The sequence below is a fragment of the Lissotriton helveticus genome, chromosome 10, assembly GCF_964261635.1.
Source record: "Lissotriton helveticus chromosome 10, aLisHel1.1, whole genome shotgun sequence".
Taxonomy (NCBI): domain Eukaryota; kingdom Metazoa; phylum Chordata; class Amphibia; order Caudata; family Salamandridae; genus Lissotriton; species Lissotriton helveticus.
In genome coordinates, this window is record NC_136071.1 from 545,592,806 (window position 1) to 545,609,639 (window position 16,834).

A 16,834-nucleotide genomic window follows, 5' to 3' on the forward strand; every position below is an offset into this window, starting at 1 on the left:
AACTGTCGCCCTGTCTTATTTGATTTTAAGGACAAGCCCTCTTTTTTTTTTTCCTGTCTTGTAAACTTGACAATCCTGCACTTACACTGTATGTAATCCATTGCTTTACTTCAGTCTTGGTAATCCGAGCTCAGTAAAGATGATAAAAATCACCAAAATGGCACTCATACACTGAGCAAGAGCGGCTCCTGACCCCTTATAGAGTTACTGTTGTGAAGATGGCAATTACTAGTTCAGAGATTCCAAGATTTTTAGCACATATAATAGTGGAACGTCTACCAAGTGAAAGGTCAATCCTATCCAACTAACTGGCGTGTTTTTGCCCTGCCGCAGATTTGGTGAAGCAGTGTGAGTCATGTATGTGTTTTTGCTTGTGTTTCAGCTTGCCTTAGTGAGTGGGCATTTCTTTTTAGTTTGGAGGTTTTCTTGACACTTTATCTTTTGCCGGATATGGACCTTTTCATGTTCTGACCAGGAGACTCGGCACGCAATTACTGTGCAGATATGTCACCACATGCTGAATCTCTTCTGTGATGCTCTTTTTCCACTGTGCGTGCCCAAGTCTGATACTTTTGGATCTGAAAGAAACTGGTTAGTGTTAGATTCCTTACCTTAGAATATCCCCAGGCATCAGACTGGATCCGGAAAGTTTTCGTCAGCAGTACCTTTGCGCGTCGGTAGGCGTCGTCTGCGGCTCCGCGTCTGTCGCTGTGATCGCCGGAATGACGTTGTCGGAGTACTTACACGCCGCCCTCGCGCGCTGACTTCAGTTCTTCTTTTTTCCAAGCCAGCAAGCGCAGATCAGGAAGAGCAGTACTTTAGTCATTTTTTTGACTAACTTTTTTCATCTCTTGATCGCTTTTCAAGTCGATTTCGACTTGCGGTGCCGTTAGGGATGCCTGGTTTTAAACCTTGCGACGCCTGTCACCGCCTGATGTCGGTGACCGACCCCCCACCGTCGGTGCCTTTACTGCCTCGGGGCCGAGCACGATGACAAGTCGTTCCCCGACTGCCGGGCTTTGACCTCGAAGGCTAGACAGGAGCGGTCCCATAAGCTGCTCGAGCTCCGGCAGTCGGCTCTGCGCCGCTCGAGGTCCCAGTCAAGGAGGAAGTCGAGGGACCGGTCGCGGAGCCGCAGTCATCCACCACTCGTCGGGCTCCAAGTCCTCCGGTAAGTCGAGGCATTCGAAAAAGAAGTCAAAGAGGCGTCATCGCTCTTCCGACTACCCCCGACGCTCGCGCGACGCGGCCGGGGTTTCGGGCGACACCGCCCGCGCGGCTCCGTCAGAGCCACAGGCACCGCGTCCATCTCCACACCCGCCGGTCCCTGGACTGCACCGGAGGGGATACGTGACTTCCTCGTGGCCAAGAGGACTCACTTCCCTCCGTCGGAACCTGTCGAGGCGCCTTCGGGTCCCGCGGGTGTGACTGGGAGCCCTTGCGTGCCGGCGGCTCTGGCGCTTTCATCGACTTCGGTCCCGACGCCGCAGGGCCCTGCAGGATCCAGGCCTGGATCCGGGTCGTCGCCAGTCGACCTCACGACTCCGCTGGCGCCGACCTCAAGGGTGTCGCTCCCGGTGCTGTCTTATGACTACACCGGCCCCGGTTTCAGCCCCGCTCGCCGCTGACTCCGACGGGTGACCAATTCACCTACGACCCGGTTCCATAATTTTTGCCTGGTTTCCAGGAGATGGATGACGAGGAGGACTGGGAGGGGTCTGAGGACCCTCTGGCACAGCAGTGACAGTTATGCCAGGACTGGGCAGATGAGCTGGGGGAGGCCAGTGGTCTAGACACTTCGCCTGACACTGGATTCAGCTCTCCTCCCTCCGTGGCTTCGGAGGAGGGGGCTACTTATAGCGTGGTGATGAACAGGGCGGCCAAGGCTTTGGCTTTTGAGCTCCCTGTCGCGGCCGTGAGGACTAACCTACTCACTGAGGTGCTCAAACCGCAGGCAAGCTCAGCGGAGCCTCTACTGCCATTTAACGAAGCCCTCACTGACGTTCTAATGGGCACCTGGTCTAAGCCCTCTACAGGCCTCCCTGTGGATCGGAACGTGGCCCGATGCCACCGCCCGGCTCTGGGCGACCCCTGCTTTCTGTTCGTTCACCCCACCCCTGAGAGCCTGGTGATTCAGGCCTCTACCTCCCAGACCGCATTCCCGACTGCTCCTCCGGATCAGGAATCCAAAAGGTATGATCAGTTTGGAAAGAGAATGTTCTCCTCTCTAAGTTTGGGGCTGCGGTCTGTCAACACTGCCTGCCTTTTGGGCTGTTACACCCACTCTCTGTGGGATACGGTTGCGGAGGTGCTGCCGCAGTGTCCGGAGGAGGCTCGCCCAAGCCCTGGCGGAGGGACGGGATGCAGCACGGTACTCGATTAAATGTGGACTTGACACCACGGACTCACTGGACAGAGCGATTTCCACGATGGTGGCGGTTCGTCACCATGCCTGGCTGCCGTCTGCCAACTTCTTGGGGGATGTCCAGGCCACGCTCATGGACATGCCCTTCGATGGCTGTCGCTTCTTTGGCGACAAAGCGGATAGTGCGCTAGACCGTTTTAAGAACTCCAGGACTACGGCCAAGTCCTAGGGCCTAGGCCAGCGCCAGCAAACTTCCGCTTTTTGCCCCTTTCATGGCCAAGGAAGGGGCGCCCCCACACGTCCAGCCAACCACAGGCCGCAGAACCAGTCTCCGCGCGGAAGTGGTTACCGCCGCCGCGGCGGTACCAGGGGGCCAACGGCATGGTCAGTCCACATCCGCCCCCGCAGCATCTGCCTCTAAGCCTTCCTAGTCTGGCATTTCAGGCCCATTCGACGCCAGTGGGGGGCAGGGTTCGCCATCACCTCCTCCAGTGGCGTACCATCATGTCAGACAGGTGGGTGCTGCAAATCGTCCGAAGGGGCTACTCCCTCCCCTTCGAGGCGACACCTCCAGCCATGGGGATCACTTGCTACTTCTGCAGGAGGAAGTTGTGGCCCTCTTGGCCAAGGGGGGCTTCGAGCGCGTTCCTGGGCCAGAAGTAGGAGGTAGTTGCTATTCCCACTACTTTCTTGTACCCAAGAAGGGCAAAGGAGGCCTACGCCCAACTTGGACATCCAGGGCACATAGTAGTGACGGATGTGTCCCTCCTGGGATGGGGGGGCCACATGGGAGAGGGGGAGATCAGAGGCCTCTGGTCTCCGGCTGAGTCCCGGCTCCATATCAACCTTCTAGAGCTGCGGGCGATCCGACTTGCACTGAAGGCATTCCTTCCCTTTGTCCGGGGTATGTGTAGTGCAGGTGTTCACGGACAACACCACCGCCATGTGGTACTGCAACAAACAGGGCGGGGTGGGGTCGTGGATCCTTTGTCAGGAGGCTCTGCGCCTCTGGCAATGGCTGGAACACCAGGGCGTCACCCTGTTGGTTTAACACCTGGCAGGTTCCCTGAACGCCAGGGCGGACGAACTCTTCCACAGGTGCATGATGGATCACGAATGGCATCTGAACTCTGATGTGGCACAAGGTCTCTTTCAGCAGTGTGGAGAGCCTTGGTTGGATCCATTTGCCACCGAAGAGAACGTGCAATGTCATCAGTTCTGCGCGTTGGAATTTCCAAGGCGGCACTCGCTCAGCGACGCTTTTCATCGCGAGTGGAGCTGCGGTCTGTTGTACGCCTTTCCGCCTATACCACTTCTGCCCAGAGTGCTGCAGAAGATAAGGCGAGACCGGGCCCAAGTCATCCTTGTGGCTCCGGTCTGGGCACGAAGATACTGCTATCCCGAGCTACTCAGCATTTCAGTCGATCCCCTGATTCGTCTGCCTCTTCAGGAGGACCTTCTGTCGCAGCAGCAGGGGTCCTCCACCCGAACCTGTCCAGTCTCCACCTGCATGCGTGGAGATTGAGCGGCGACAGTTGAGGCCATTTGACTTGCCTCTTGAAGTCTGTGATGTGATTCTGGCAGCCAGGCGTCCCTCCACAAAAACGGTATACGCCTGCAGGTGGAACAAATTTGTGGCATGGTGCACAGCAAAGGCTGTGGATCCACTCTCTGCCCCTCCCTTTCAGAGGTTCTCCTCTTCCTTCTTTCTCTTGGCCAGCAGGGCTCTGCTCTGGGCACTATCAAGGGCTACCTCTCGGCCATTTCAGCCTTCTCAAGGCTTCCTGATCAGCCTTCTCTTTTCAAGTCCCCTGTTGTAAATTGATTCTTGAAAGCCATCACACACGTTTCCTCCTGTTCCCTTCGTGATGCCTCAGTGGGACTTGAATCTTGTCCTAACATATCTGATGTCCGCTCCCTTTGAGCCACTTCATAACTGTCCTCTTCGTCTTTTGACTCTTAAAACTGCATCCCTGGTTGCCATCACCTCTGCCAGGAGAGTGAGTGAGCTCCAGGCTCTATCTTCTAAACCTCCTTTCCTCTCTGTCCATCCGGACAAGGTTGTTCAGAGAACTCATTCTTCTTTCCTGCCCAAGGTGGTCACAGCCTTTCATATCGGGCAGTCCATCACCTTGCCCACCTTCTTTCCACCTCCGCATCCCTCAAAAGAGGAAAAGAGAGGCTCCACCGTCTGGACCCAAAACGTGCGCTCTCCTTCTATCTAGATCGCACACGCCAGTTCCGGGTGGATGACCAGCTCTTTGTTGGTTATGTGGGCGCTAAGAAGGGATGGGCAGTGCACAAGCGGACCATCTCTCGGTGGGTCGTCTTGTGCATCAAGGTTTGCTACTCTTTGGCAAAGAAGGAGCCTCCTGTTGGGCTTTGCGCCCATTCCACTCTGACCACGGTGACTACTACTGCCCTGGGTCGGGGAGTCCCCTTGCAGGACATCTGTCAGGCAGATAAGTGGGCCTCCCTGCACACGTTTGCTAGGCACTACTGCCTGGACAGCCAAGTCCGGAGAGATGGCTTTTTCGGCCTTTCCGTTCTCCAGGACTTTCTCGTGTGATCTTGGTTCGCAGACCCACCACCGGGGTTGGTATTGCTGGGATATCTAACCTAAGGTAAGGAATATAACACTTACCTGTATCTTTCAGATGCAGAAGTTACTTACCTTCGGTAACGATATATCTGTAAGAAACAGTAGTTAGTGTTAGATTCGTTACCGCGCCACCCATCCTCCCCGTTCTGCGAACCGATATCTAGGGTTAAGGACTTACCTTTCAGGGCCCTAGTTTTATGGCACCAGTGTCGGTTTCTATCATGGCTCTGCGTTCCTGGCGCGGAAAGCTATGTACAGAACTGATGTCAGCGCGTGAGGGCGGCGTTTAAGTACTCTTACAACGTCATTCCGGCAATCACGACGCCGACGACTGACGCGGAGCCGCAGACGATGCCTACCGACGCGCAAGGGTACTGCTGACGAAAACTTACCGGATCCAGTCTGACGCCTGGGGATATTCTAACGTAAGGAATCTAACACTAACTACTGTTTCTTACAGATATATCGTCACCGAAGGTAAGTAACTTGTGCATTAGGCTTGTTGCTGTGAACTGTGCAAAGGAGGGGCTTACACACCTCTGAGTGGAGATATCCTCCACCTACTAGGAGTCAGGCATCTCCTATTCCAGGAAGGCCTACACAAGGCCCAGTTGGCTGCAGAATCTCAACTGACTGAAACTACCAATGAGCGACTAAAGCCTGGAGCCCAGCTGGCTAGGAGAAGACCCCAAGACTGAGTGGTGGTTTGTGGATCTGCAGCAGTATCACAGCAACACATAGCGGGTGAGACCATCACTGCCCTTGACCCACTCACTGCTCTCATTAGGCTTGTACATCTTCAGTCCAGTACTCAAAACTAAAAGATATTGCTCCTTCACTGTCCTGGTATAGTTCTGTTCTGCAGGCTGGAGGTGGCCGCGCTGATTCCTGGAACCAACATTTACCAGTCTGTGTTCCCCCAGTCATGACGCACAGGCCTTATGGGTGTTGACCCACAGCGTTGTCGAGTTCCACAATGTTTGCTGAATAATAGGTGTGGCACACTTCAGCTTTTCGTCAGGGGCATTATTTTCTGAAATATAAGTTCAGGAAATAAAGTTACTTTGATTGGGGTCAAAATAAGCTAGAGTCATTGAAGGACACTGCTTTTGGAAAATACTTTTTTTTCTTGTAATCAGACTTTACGTTTTCCCTAATTTGAAAAAGAGATTGCTACACCACATAGTCTGCATATACTGGTGTTTCGATGTCTTCTATTGAACCATAGCATTAGACATTGCAATAGAAATGAGCGTAAGGGCAATCTGTCTCGTGGAAAGATGTATTTATAAATTCAGATTATTGTATGTTTAATGTGTTCTACTAAGGAAACTAGTTTTAGTATGTGTGCTTGTTCCGATGAAATCATTGAGCACTTATACTTATGGTAGGCAACTATAGAGGGGCTGCTGCATAATACTTCACACGGATCTAATGCAGCCCATACTTATAGGTCCAAAACATCATGTTTGCTTTATTAAATCAGACACCTTAGTCTTAATTGGAGGATGACTGTAATGCAGACCACCCCGATAACACTATCTCACCTAATAGATCTGTCTCTGTTTCATCCTCTCTCTGCCTCTCCCTTCTGCAGGGCTCCTAAGACTGAGAGTGGGTGGACTAACTGCTTCAATCACTACAAGACGTGGACTGGAAAGTTTAACAACACCATGAACATAATGTGGAACTTGCAGAGTAAACTGTAACTGCCAGCAGACCACAAACCTAATCTATGTATCTATATCTCCGCCTCACTGTTGAGCTCTGTGACTCAAGCAAAATGATGGCATCTCGTGCAGGACACTTCCCACATAGGATCCCACGATGTTGGGTGCTGCCTTGTTGATGTTGTGTTTTGGTGCCCTGCAGTGGGGGTATTCATCTCTGTACAAATTCTGCACTACTAAACTGTGTCTTTATTGCAAAACTAGGTAGGTATGGTACCTCAATGCAACTGGCTGTATTTGATTTTCTTTATCAATGTTCAATTGCATAGCAGTCCAGAAGATACAAAGAGTAAAGCAATGACAACACTTTTTAAATCTTCTGTTGGATAATATCCGTATATTCATAGTTACGTAAAGCTGTGTAAAAGGGACACTGTAGAGTTTTTGATCTTGGTGATCTGGGTTGCATTAGGTAGCTTGTGTTTGCTCACGATTTTGTATGAGACTATATCGTCTCAGAGGATGTCTGGTTTTGGGAGGTGCTAAATGTCAGTCAGCTTACTGCCTAGTCAATGAACCAGGCAGTAAGCCTTGCTGGTACTATGCCGAGAGCAGAGCATATCCCGGTCGAGGAGCACCACTCACCTGCACCGTCTCCTGCTTGCCCGGTTCTCAGCTCTTCCCCATGTGGTCACTTTCTACATCTCTCACCTTCCACAGCCTCAGTTGTGAGTGGCTCGATACACTCCTGGGGTACACTAGGCCTTGCACTAGAGTGAATGTTCTTTGACCATGATCCATGAATCCTAGCATGGCAGGTGCGTTCCTTCCAGCTTTAATCCTAGGTTTTCAAGTGGAGTGGAAAGACACCAACAATCCTTTGAAGTAGGTCGCTGTGTTGGGGAATTAATCTGTGTTCTTTTTTTAACATCAAAAGGAGTCTAAAGCCTGAAGTTCCAAGTTTTTAATTGTTTTAGAAGGTGAGGTGGTTAGGGTATTTTCTGTATGAAGTGTAAGGAAGTGTCAAGGTTTACGGGCTTAGAAGCAGCCACCTTCTGCTCATGATTTGATGACACATGCCACTCAGTGTTCTGCAAGGTGCAGATGTGGAGGTTGAGTTGAGGGCATTACATGTGTACTTTTTGGTGGAATAATATTTGTGTGAAACCTTGGATTGCTCGGTATGTCATACACAGTGCCTTGAAAGTGAATCTGCAGGATACTAGTAAAGCATCAATGTTGCTGCTGTAGCATAATCCCAAAGGTTTAAAATGCCAGATAAGTCTAGCTGCTGAGCTATGGGCCAGCTGCATTAAAAAAAAATTATGGTTCTTTTGTAAAGGCAATTCACATAGGCTAGAAGTTTTTAGGACAGTTGTGACTCTGTATCGACATTCAGACACAGGAATGTTTATTTGAGCTTATTCATGTACGATTTACTATGGTTTCTCTTTAGACTTTGAAAGATAGATCAGTATCTAAGTGGACTTTGCTTTTTTTAAATTTACTTAGTCTACTTGGTATGGCAGGATGGGGAGTGACAGTAGGAAGGTATTTGATTCTAGAGGTCATAGTGCAGAGGCCTTCAAACTTTGTTGTGCTGAGCCCACCTAAACTAAATAATTTTAAGTCCACATTCAAAATGCTTTCTTCCAAGGACCAAGACCTTGTAGAATAATGAAAACAGAAGTCACTATTCCCCAATACACCAAGCTGGATTCTATTCTCCCACTCTCATAAATACACCGACACCTACCGTGATTGCATTACGCAACTGAAATTTCATCCTTTCCGAGTACTTTTCCCATGGATTAATTATTTTTCATTTAAAGTGTGTGCGTTGTTTTGTATGCAGTTAATGTGAAGCTAAAAAAAACACATTAAAACGGCTACTGAATATTTTGTTCTTTGAATGCGTTAGACCTGGCATCATTGGTGTGGGTCTCACTTCCATTGTTTTGCTGTGCATAGGACTCCATTTTTGCAGGTCTAGATGCTTTGGGCACTTTGCCACTGCTGTTCAGTGCCAAAGTGCAAGTGCTTCCTTTGTAAATTATTACTGTGGATTAGTGTTTCCATGATTGGCTACTATTTACTTGTCAGACCCTAGTATAGTGCACTGTGCGTGCCCAGGGCCTGTAAATCAAATGCTGCTGGTGGGCTTGCAGCACTGGTTGTGCCACCCACCAAAGCAGCACGTAAAATGCGACTCAGGCCTGCAATTGCAGAGCCTGTGTGCAGTCTGGGACTGCCATTTTTACTTGACACACACTTGCCAGTCCCTAATCCCTTCTCTACATATCAGTCACCCCTAAGGTAGTCCCAAGATACCCCTGTTGGCAGGGTGCATTGTATGTGAAAGGTAGGACATGCCCTGATGTGTGTGGCATGTCCTGATAGTGAAATACTGCCAATGTTGTGTTTCACTATTGTAAGGCTATCTGTTCCCATAGACCAGCATGGGGAGTTTGTTTATAATCTCTTATAAATATAACTGACCCCGGCAACAAGATAAGAAAATGAAGTTTAGTATACCTGAGCTCAAAATGTTAAAATACATCTTTTAGTGAGGGTGATTTTTACATTTTGTGTTTGAAAATAACACTTTTAGAAAGTAGGTATTTTCTTGCCTAACCATCCACTGTGCCTCTACTAGGTTTGAGTATTGCATGTCTGGCTTTTGGATGACAGGGGCTGGAGAAGGGCAGTGGCTCCAGAAGTCTGATGAGTCAGGGCTAGGCTGAATAGACCTTGGCTGCGTTTAGAGTAGGGGTGAGGAGATTTCCTTTTCACCTGAATGGGCCTGGTCTGCCTTCAACAATGCTGTCTCCACCTCCTGCCAGGAAGTTGCACCAGTGAAGACAGAACTGGTTTTGGCTGGGTACAGACACTCGCTGCCTTCAGAGAACAAAGAATTTTGGTGTATAAAAAGAGGGGCCCAGACTTGTAGATCACTTCTGGGAAATCAAGAGGAACTTTTGCCAAGTAGAAGAGTCAGATAAGCGGAGGAGGAAAACTGCCCCTGTGCTGTTTGCTGTCAGGGATTGGCCTGCAGTGGCTGCCTACTGCCAAGGAAAGGAGAAAAAGGAGTTTGCTGTTTGCTTTGTCACCTGCTTGAAGAAAAGATCTCCAAGGGCTTGAAACTGATCTTGTCTCCTGTTCTAAAGTCCCAGGGACACAAAGACTTCATCCCTGCTATCTGGAACTGCTGTTTCAGCTGCTACAGAAGGAATTTGCAACGCCGGCGAGCTACGCCGTAACCTGCACCGAATCCGTGGGCACCGCTCGTGAATAGCATGTTGCACCGCCCCGACTTGCACCGTACGCCCAACGCCTGCGGACGCCGTGCTGCATCGACTCCGAAGCTGACATCAAGGCTGTTGCCTGCACCGGAGCTGAGGACACCGCTCATAACATCCACGATGCTCCGTCCCGACTCGCATGGCAGCCCCGACTTCGACACCGGTGCTTCATCAACGCGGAGCCGATCCTCGACGTGGGTGACTTCTGAATCCATCGACCGCGCACCGTCGTAAGGAACCAACGCCTCACCGCCATCCGTGACGTCACCTTCCCTGCGCTGCAGCAAGGAACAGAGGCATCATTTCCCAGGGGGTCGTAAGGAACAGACGCCGCAGGCGCCAATGAAGCCTCACCGCCCTGATGCTGTGCCCCGTCTTTGCTTTCATCAATTCCAAGGTACTGTTCTTTGTGGTTCTGCTCGACTCGGGGCCCGACGCCGCGCACCTCTCAGTTTGTGCCGTTCTGTTGGGATTTTCATCTGTCACGACGTTGTAATAACTCCAGGTGGAGTTATTTGTTGCTAGAACCTTTATTTGAGTAAGTAACCTATTTTTATGGTTATTTTTGATACTGTGTTGTGGATTTTTGTCGTTTGGTCTTGTTTTGGTTTAGATAAAGATTTCTTATTTTTCTAAACAGGTGTGTCCATTTATAGTGATTTCATTGTTACTGTATGTGTTCACAAATGCTTTACACACTGCCTCAGAGATAAGACGGTCTGCTCGTGCCAAGCTACCAAGGGGGTGAGCAGGGGTTATTTTAGGAGTGTATCACCTTACCCTGACTAGTAGCAAGGGTCCCTATTTGGACAAAGATACCTTCATCTGCCAACTAGAGACCTTCATTTCTAACAGCATGCCAGTAATTGACTCTGCCACCACACTGAGTGACCTCTGCCCCATGGCTCTTAAACACAGCTCCCATGCTTTTTATTTTTGTTTTAATGCCCTTTGGCTGCATGGAAATGAAGATAGCTTGGACATGGAGCAAATAAGCAAGTTTGCGCTGCCATGCCATCTTCATTTACCAAATGTACGTCTTTACTGAGACATTTGCGTGTCCCTGAGAATGCAGCCACATATCCCAAGGGGGGCGCAGCCCACAGTTTGAAGACCTATGGGATATCGTGTGCAGATTGGCAACTTCCACATCTGAAGATTTCTGGTTTGTATTAAGTAAGAGTAATGAGATTAGCAGTCATCTAAGTATCACCACTGTCAAGCAAAGTGCTAACGTTGTAGGTATGACTCTTATTTAGGCTCTGGAACTTAACAATGATGTGTGTGGCATCCACATACTATAAGCAACAACAAACTATTATATCAAGCCTTTCTGATGGATGTCTTTGTGCATATTTTTCACCTCACCTCATGAGACATTAGACTGGTCCTGGAAACTTTTTCCTGTAACAGTAGCTGCTGTCCATCACTGCTGGGTGGTGCCATGTGACTCCAATTGTGGCTTCTGGTTCTAATCAGTAGGGAGAGGAAGAAGCAGAGGTTTATACAGCTTCCAAACTATACTGGTTATCAATCAATGAAGGGGGGTGGGTGGGAATTAACCACAACGGTCTAATCACCGGAGGCTCCTGGATTTCCTTTGAGGCCCCCAACCACACAATCACAGTCTACAGTGTATGTTACCTCTGCTTAGTGTGGTTTGGTGGATAGCGTCATTATTGGGTCGGTCACTTCCGTGTCCTGTTCTCCAAGTGACTGCATAAGCTCCACCAGGAGGGTGACTGTCTGGATATCAGCAGTGGTGAGTGAGTTAAAATGATCGCCTATCTTGTAGGTAAATCTTTATTCAAGGAAAGATAGGGATAAGACTAAAAAACAGGGGTGGTGTTGAGTTGGCAAGTCACTGATCCTTGAAACCTGGTGATCGGGTCAACAGGTTTCAGCCTAGAACAGCCCTAATGGGCCTATGTCAGGACCGACAATATTGGGGCCATATTTTCTTAAGACTTGCCAAAAGGAAAAAGAGGGACAGGTGGGTTCACTCACCTGTCTTCGTCTATGAGCACACTTTGCTTAAGACGGTCAGTGGTGATAGGCTCCGTCTTTAAGCCTACACATGGGTGGGAAATAAAGAAAGTTAGCTGGTGATACTTCTCAGTAGCTCACACAACACCCAATGGGACATTAAAAAAAAATAATATATATATCTGGTTACAGTATGAAAATCGCGTAAGTGAAATCAAGAAAATGTCAGTGAAACCAAAAAATTCAAGGACACTACCTTGTGGGGAGAACTATGGAGTGAAGCGTATTGCTACCTGAAATTACTAGAAAACAGTACCTTAAGGTAGGTAGTGTTAAATAAGGGGAATTTTGAATGACGCGTGATATTGAAGGGCACTGCCTTGCAAGAAAGACTATCAAGACACTCAAAGTGACAAATACGATAAATCAGTGTATAACCATAGAGAGGAAAGTTATGCTTGCAGGGTGAGTGATCAAAACTCATTGACATACATAAGCAGCAAAATTAGAGTCTATTTTACCTCACACAGGCACTCCTAATGCTTTGTGGTTGTGAATCAAGATGGATCACTTGTCTGCCCCACATCACCCCACAGATGGCAGACAATCTTAGCAGAGGCGTCCAAATCTCTTTACAGACGGGAGAGAGGCAGCTGGATGGGAGGATGTGTCCCACTGTATGCAGAAGAAGGGCATGTGACTGGCACGCTAAGTCAATTTTATGTCTAGATGGTAAGTGTTACAGCCGGGACCTCTCTGCCTCCTAAGTGGACACTGTCACCTACTGGACTGTTGAGTTCTTCTATTATGTTTGCATGTGGAGGGATTGTTACCGGTCTGTCCTGGGGTTGGTGAGTTTGTTTTATAATTTTGGTTATTGATGCTCCAAACATTGTGTAGAATCAGCCGGAAACAGGGGGTCAGGCTGCCCAGTGGGCAGAATCTGAGATGCACTGTGATGGAACATCCTCTAGATGGCAAATGCGCACACTGCATATAAAATAATCTGGAATTTCCAAGGAATAAATAACATGAATAAACAATAAAAGGTCTAGGCCTATCTGAAGTGGAGGGGGATTCACATAGCCTTACTGCAAGAAATTCCCTTTACCTATGAGAGGGGGTAATCCTGTAGAGTCACTGGCGGTGTCATACAACATATAGAGTACTCTGCCTTTGCTAGAGGGATGCTTATCTGAGAGTAACCCCGAGTACCCTTCCAGATCCTAAATGAGAAAACGGACACAGAGGTGAGATATACCACCTGTGGGGAGTATGTCGACTGGTTTGGCGAGCAGGGATATTGTGATAGTGAATATCAACGTCCCTAACACTAAACTACTTTTCTCACACGTTAGCCCATTTTCTGCCTCAATCGTCCTCATTGAGGTAGATCTCGACTGCGTAGATAAAACGGACCATCACCGCTACCCCTTCTCCTGAAGATATACTACGATTGGCAAGACCACTGGTGGCTCAAAGATGCATAGAGAATCTCCCACCCAAAACAAATGTATTCTCGCCTGTTGTACTGGACATGGAATGCATAACGAGGACCCTTTCAGATCACAACGCAGCACTTCTGACGCTGTCCTGTCAAATGGCCGACGCTTATCCTGAGATGGAAGTGAAAATAGCCTAGATGACCCTACCTTTTGAGAGACCATAGGAGAAAGGATCTAAAATGATTTCACTGGAGGCACTGGCTACTCGAAGTTCTCTGAATGGGAGGCGATCAAAGTTATAATAAGGGGACAATGTATATTGGAATTGTTAGGGATGCGCCGGAGTCTACTAATGAAGATTGCCACTCACGAGACAACACTTTGGAATATGACAGGGAAACCGGAGTTGCAACAAGAGTTTCTCAATGCCAAAGAGAAAGTGGTGGAATGTGTTAAATGCCTCTGCTGCTTTGACTATAAGGCGTACTTGAACCAAGCATGTGTAGAAGAGGACAAGTCGGGAACTCTGTTGGTGTGGTTGGCTAATCCTACCAAGAGGGGCTTGCAAATTCTAGAAAGCGAAACTGACCACGGTATTGAGGTTTATAAAAAGGAATCGAAAAACAAGGCCTTTGTCAGATATTATATTGTGCTGTACTTCATCAATAGTAGAGTGAGCAGACAACACATATTATTTTCTGTGGAGAGGTGCCTCTACCGCCTCTCACAAGAAGACACAGATGAGCTGAGGGTGGAAATAACGGTGACAGAAATCCGGGAAGATATGAAGAGGATGGCTCGTGGAAAAGTGTTGGAAACGGATGGTCTCAAAGTTGAGTTCTATGTGGCATACAGCTAGACTCTTGTCCCTGGGCTGGCCATTCTTTACCGAGAGGCATGGAACACCTGGTCCCTACTATGCTTGATAAAGGAAGCACTGATAACCCCCTACTTAAACCCGGAACTCCGTCCTCCACCTCTCTCCGCAGACATGACTGCATATCGACAGGTACCAATGCTAAATGTCAGACACTGCCTGGGAACCTTTGGATTTTCTCCTACCTGACTGGGAACACAGCTGGGTTGGAGAAATAGAAGTGTGCAGGTCTGTTTGGCCGGCCTAAGACAGCCAGCCAAACTTACATGCACACTTCTAAGTGCCCACCACTCCTCCATTTCGTGGCCCGCCCTGTCCTGCCCTACACAGGCATGCCAGCCAGTCAGAAAAATTAAATGATATTGTTTTATTATCATTCTATTTTTCTGTGACTGACTCCGCTATTATGGAGGAGCTGCCCCTGACGGAGTGCTTCATATCTGCAACACTCAGGCCTGAAAGGGCAGGGGTCTGTGGTGTACTTAGGACAACTGGTGTGCAAGTGGAAAGTGCAGCCCCTTCAGTCCAAGATACAGTGGTCTGGCTGCCGCAAAATACATTAATTCCCTCTAGATCGCAACCACTCAGGACACTCAACTGCATTCATCTGCACACTGATGGGTATTCCTGGGCAAGAGGGAGGGGAGGAGCTTACACTTGATCTGAATAGGTAGTGTCCTGTTCCCCACAAAAAAGGGCTGCTTTTCTCCCATCACTAGGCTGGCAGACAGGACAAGGCTGAAAGGAGAACCTGTGCACTTCAGAGAATTCTTTTGAAGTCACCCCCACATCAAAGGCACTTTTTTGTATAAGTATTGGGTCTCTGACCCCCTCTAATTAGACACTTTGTTGGACCTGTAACCAGACACTGATGGCTCTACATCTGCCTAGTGCCAGAAGTATTGCTTTGCTGCCAGGAGGCACTGCCACTTTGCTAACAGCTCTGCTTTGGTGTCCTGTTGCATGGTGAGCTGCAGGAGTGACTGCCACTTTGGGACCTGCCTTGCTGTGCTGGCCTGCTCCCCTTGTGCTGTGCTGAACTACAAGTATTCTCCAATGGCTTCCTGGCTTGTCCCCTGTTCAAGATGTCTCAGGATCATCTAAGACCTCATCCCCTTCCACTGCCATGGGTCTCCGTAACTGGTGAGTCTGGTGAGTGGGTTTTGACATGGATCAACTTGTAAGCCCATCACGGCCTCAATCTGATCACAAAGACCAGTGCTTCTCCTTTGCCAAGGACTCAGCACTCCGCTTTGTTACAACCAACATTGTTTACGAGGTTCAAGTTGTTACAGCTGTGCTTGTGCTGATCTAATTCACTGCTGCACTCCCAGTAGCTGCAACACCTTCTAGCGTGGCTCTACTGTGACTTGTTCCTGGGAGACCAGGGATATGTCCATGGGCCCAAGATTCATCAGCCGTTAATGCGCATGTTGTTGTGACCCAGATCAGCGGATGACGTGTGACCTGCTGTCAACTCGCTTGAAAGGTACTGTACTGTGGAGTCGGACCCCTGAGGTCCAGTCACTGACCCGCACGTTCACAAACTTTTGTTGAATTTCCTCTATCCCTTTGGGCTTGTATAGCAGCGAACCTCTGGTGCTGTTTTGTGCACTGCTTTTTCTCGACACAGCGAGGAAGTATTACTTCTCAGTACCCACACAATCGTACGTGCTTCTAGCACGGGGTGTACCTTAATGACTGCAAAACATGTTTTGATTAGTACTGTGATTACTGTGGGCATTTAATGTGATAACTTGAAAAGTATACATTTTCTTTTTGGCATTTTGGTCTTGTTTTGTTTATAATACAATCTATTTTTATAAACCTGTGTGGAGTTTTTCTGTGGTGTATTCATTGTGTGTATGTGTTGCACAAATACTTTAAACATTGCCTCTTTAGATGAGCCTGACTTCTCAGTTCCAAGCTACCAGAAGGGGAGTATAGGTTATCTTAGTTGTGTATTTAGCTTACTCAGTGGTCGAAGTGGGCGGTATCTGCAGGGCATGGCATGCCCCAACTTTTCTAATTTAATAGCATTCGTTCCCCTACTTTTCTATTTTAAAATTGCAACCCAGAACAGCAGAAATAGCCAAAGCCTATAGACCAGGTTTGGTTCTTCGGGGACGGGAAATGTGGGCAGAGAAGAAAAAGGACTCTGTCTTTTCATTCTTGCCCAGAGAAGACCGGGACAGTGTCCACTTCTCCTGCTTTGCTGCTGGCACTTGCCCCCATCTCTTTCTTCCGCTTCCTCTTATTCCCTCTCTTTCTGTCTCTGTCTCGCACCTCGTCACTTGCTGAAAACTGTGACTTCAACAAACTGCTTTTACCCTTTCTTTCCTCTCCTTTCCTTCCCCTGTGAAATGGATCTGAAAGCAGAAGAAAAACTTTAGCTGGAAATGTCTTTTTCTGACATTTTTCTACTCCAAAGTGCAGTCTCAGGACAGAGAGAAAAAAAACGTTAAAAATAAAAAAAATAACGAACTAAATAAAGCAAGACAGAGTGGTGGGAAAGTTGCCCGATTGGTTTTATTCACACCCAAACATATTAGAGACACTTTACAGAGTTGCCAGTGAAGCGCTACTT

General features: G+C 48.5%; 1 protein-coding gene across 1 annotated transcript in view; it reads left to right on the forward strand.

Moving 5' to 3' along the window:
- The window catches only part of INTS15 (integrator complex subunit 15), a 199,228-nt gene extending 190,681 nt beyond the window's left edge, over nucleotides 1–8,547 (forward strand). Inside the window, exon 8 of the mRNA XM_078663087.1 lies at nucleotides 6,565–8,547. Within this exon, the coding sequence (XP_078519213.1) occupies nucleotides 6,565–6,676 (112 nt within the window). The 3' untranslated portion in view covers nucleotides 6,677–8,547. The remainder of the gene's footprint in view (nucleotides 1–6,564) is intronic.
- The last annotated feature ends 8,287 nt before the right edge of the window (nucleotides 8,548–16,834 follow it).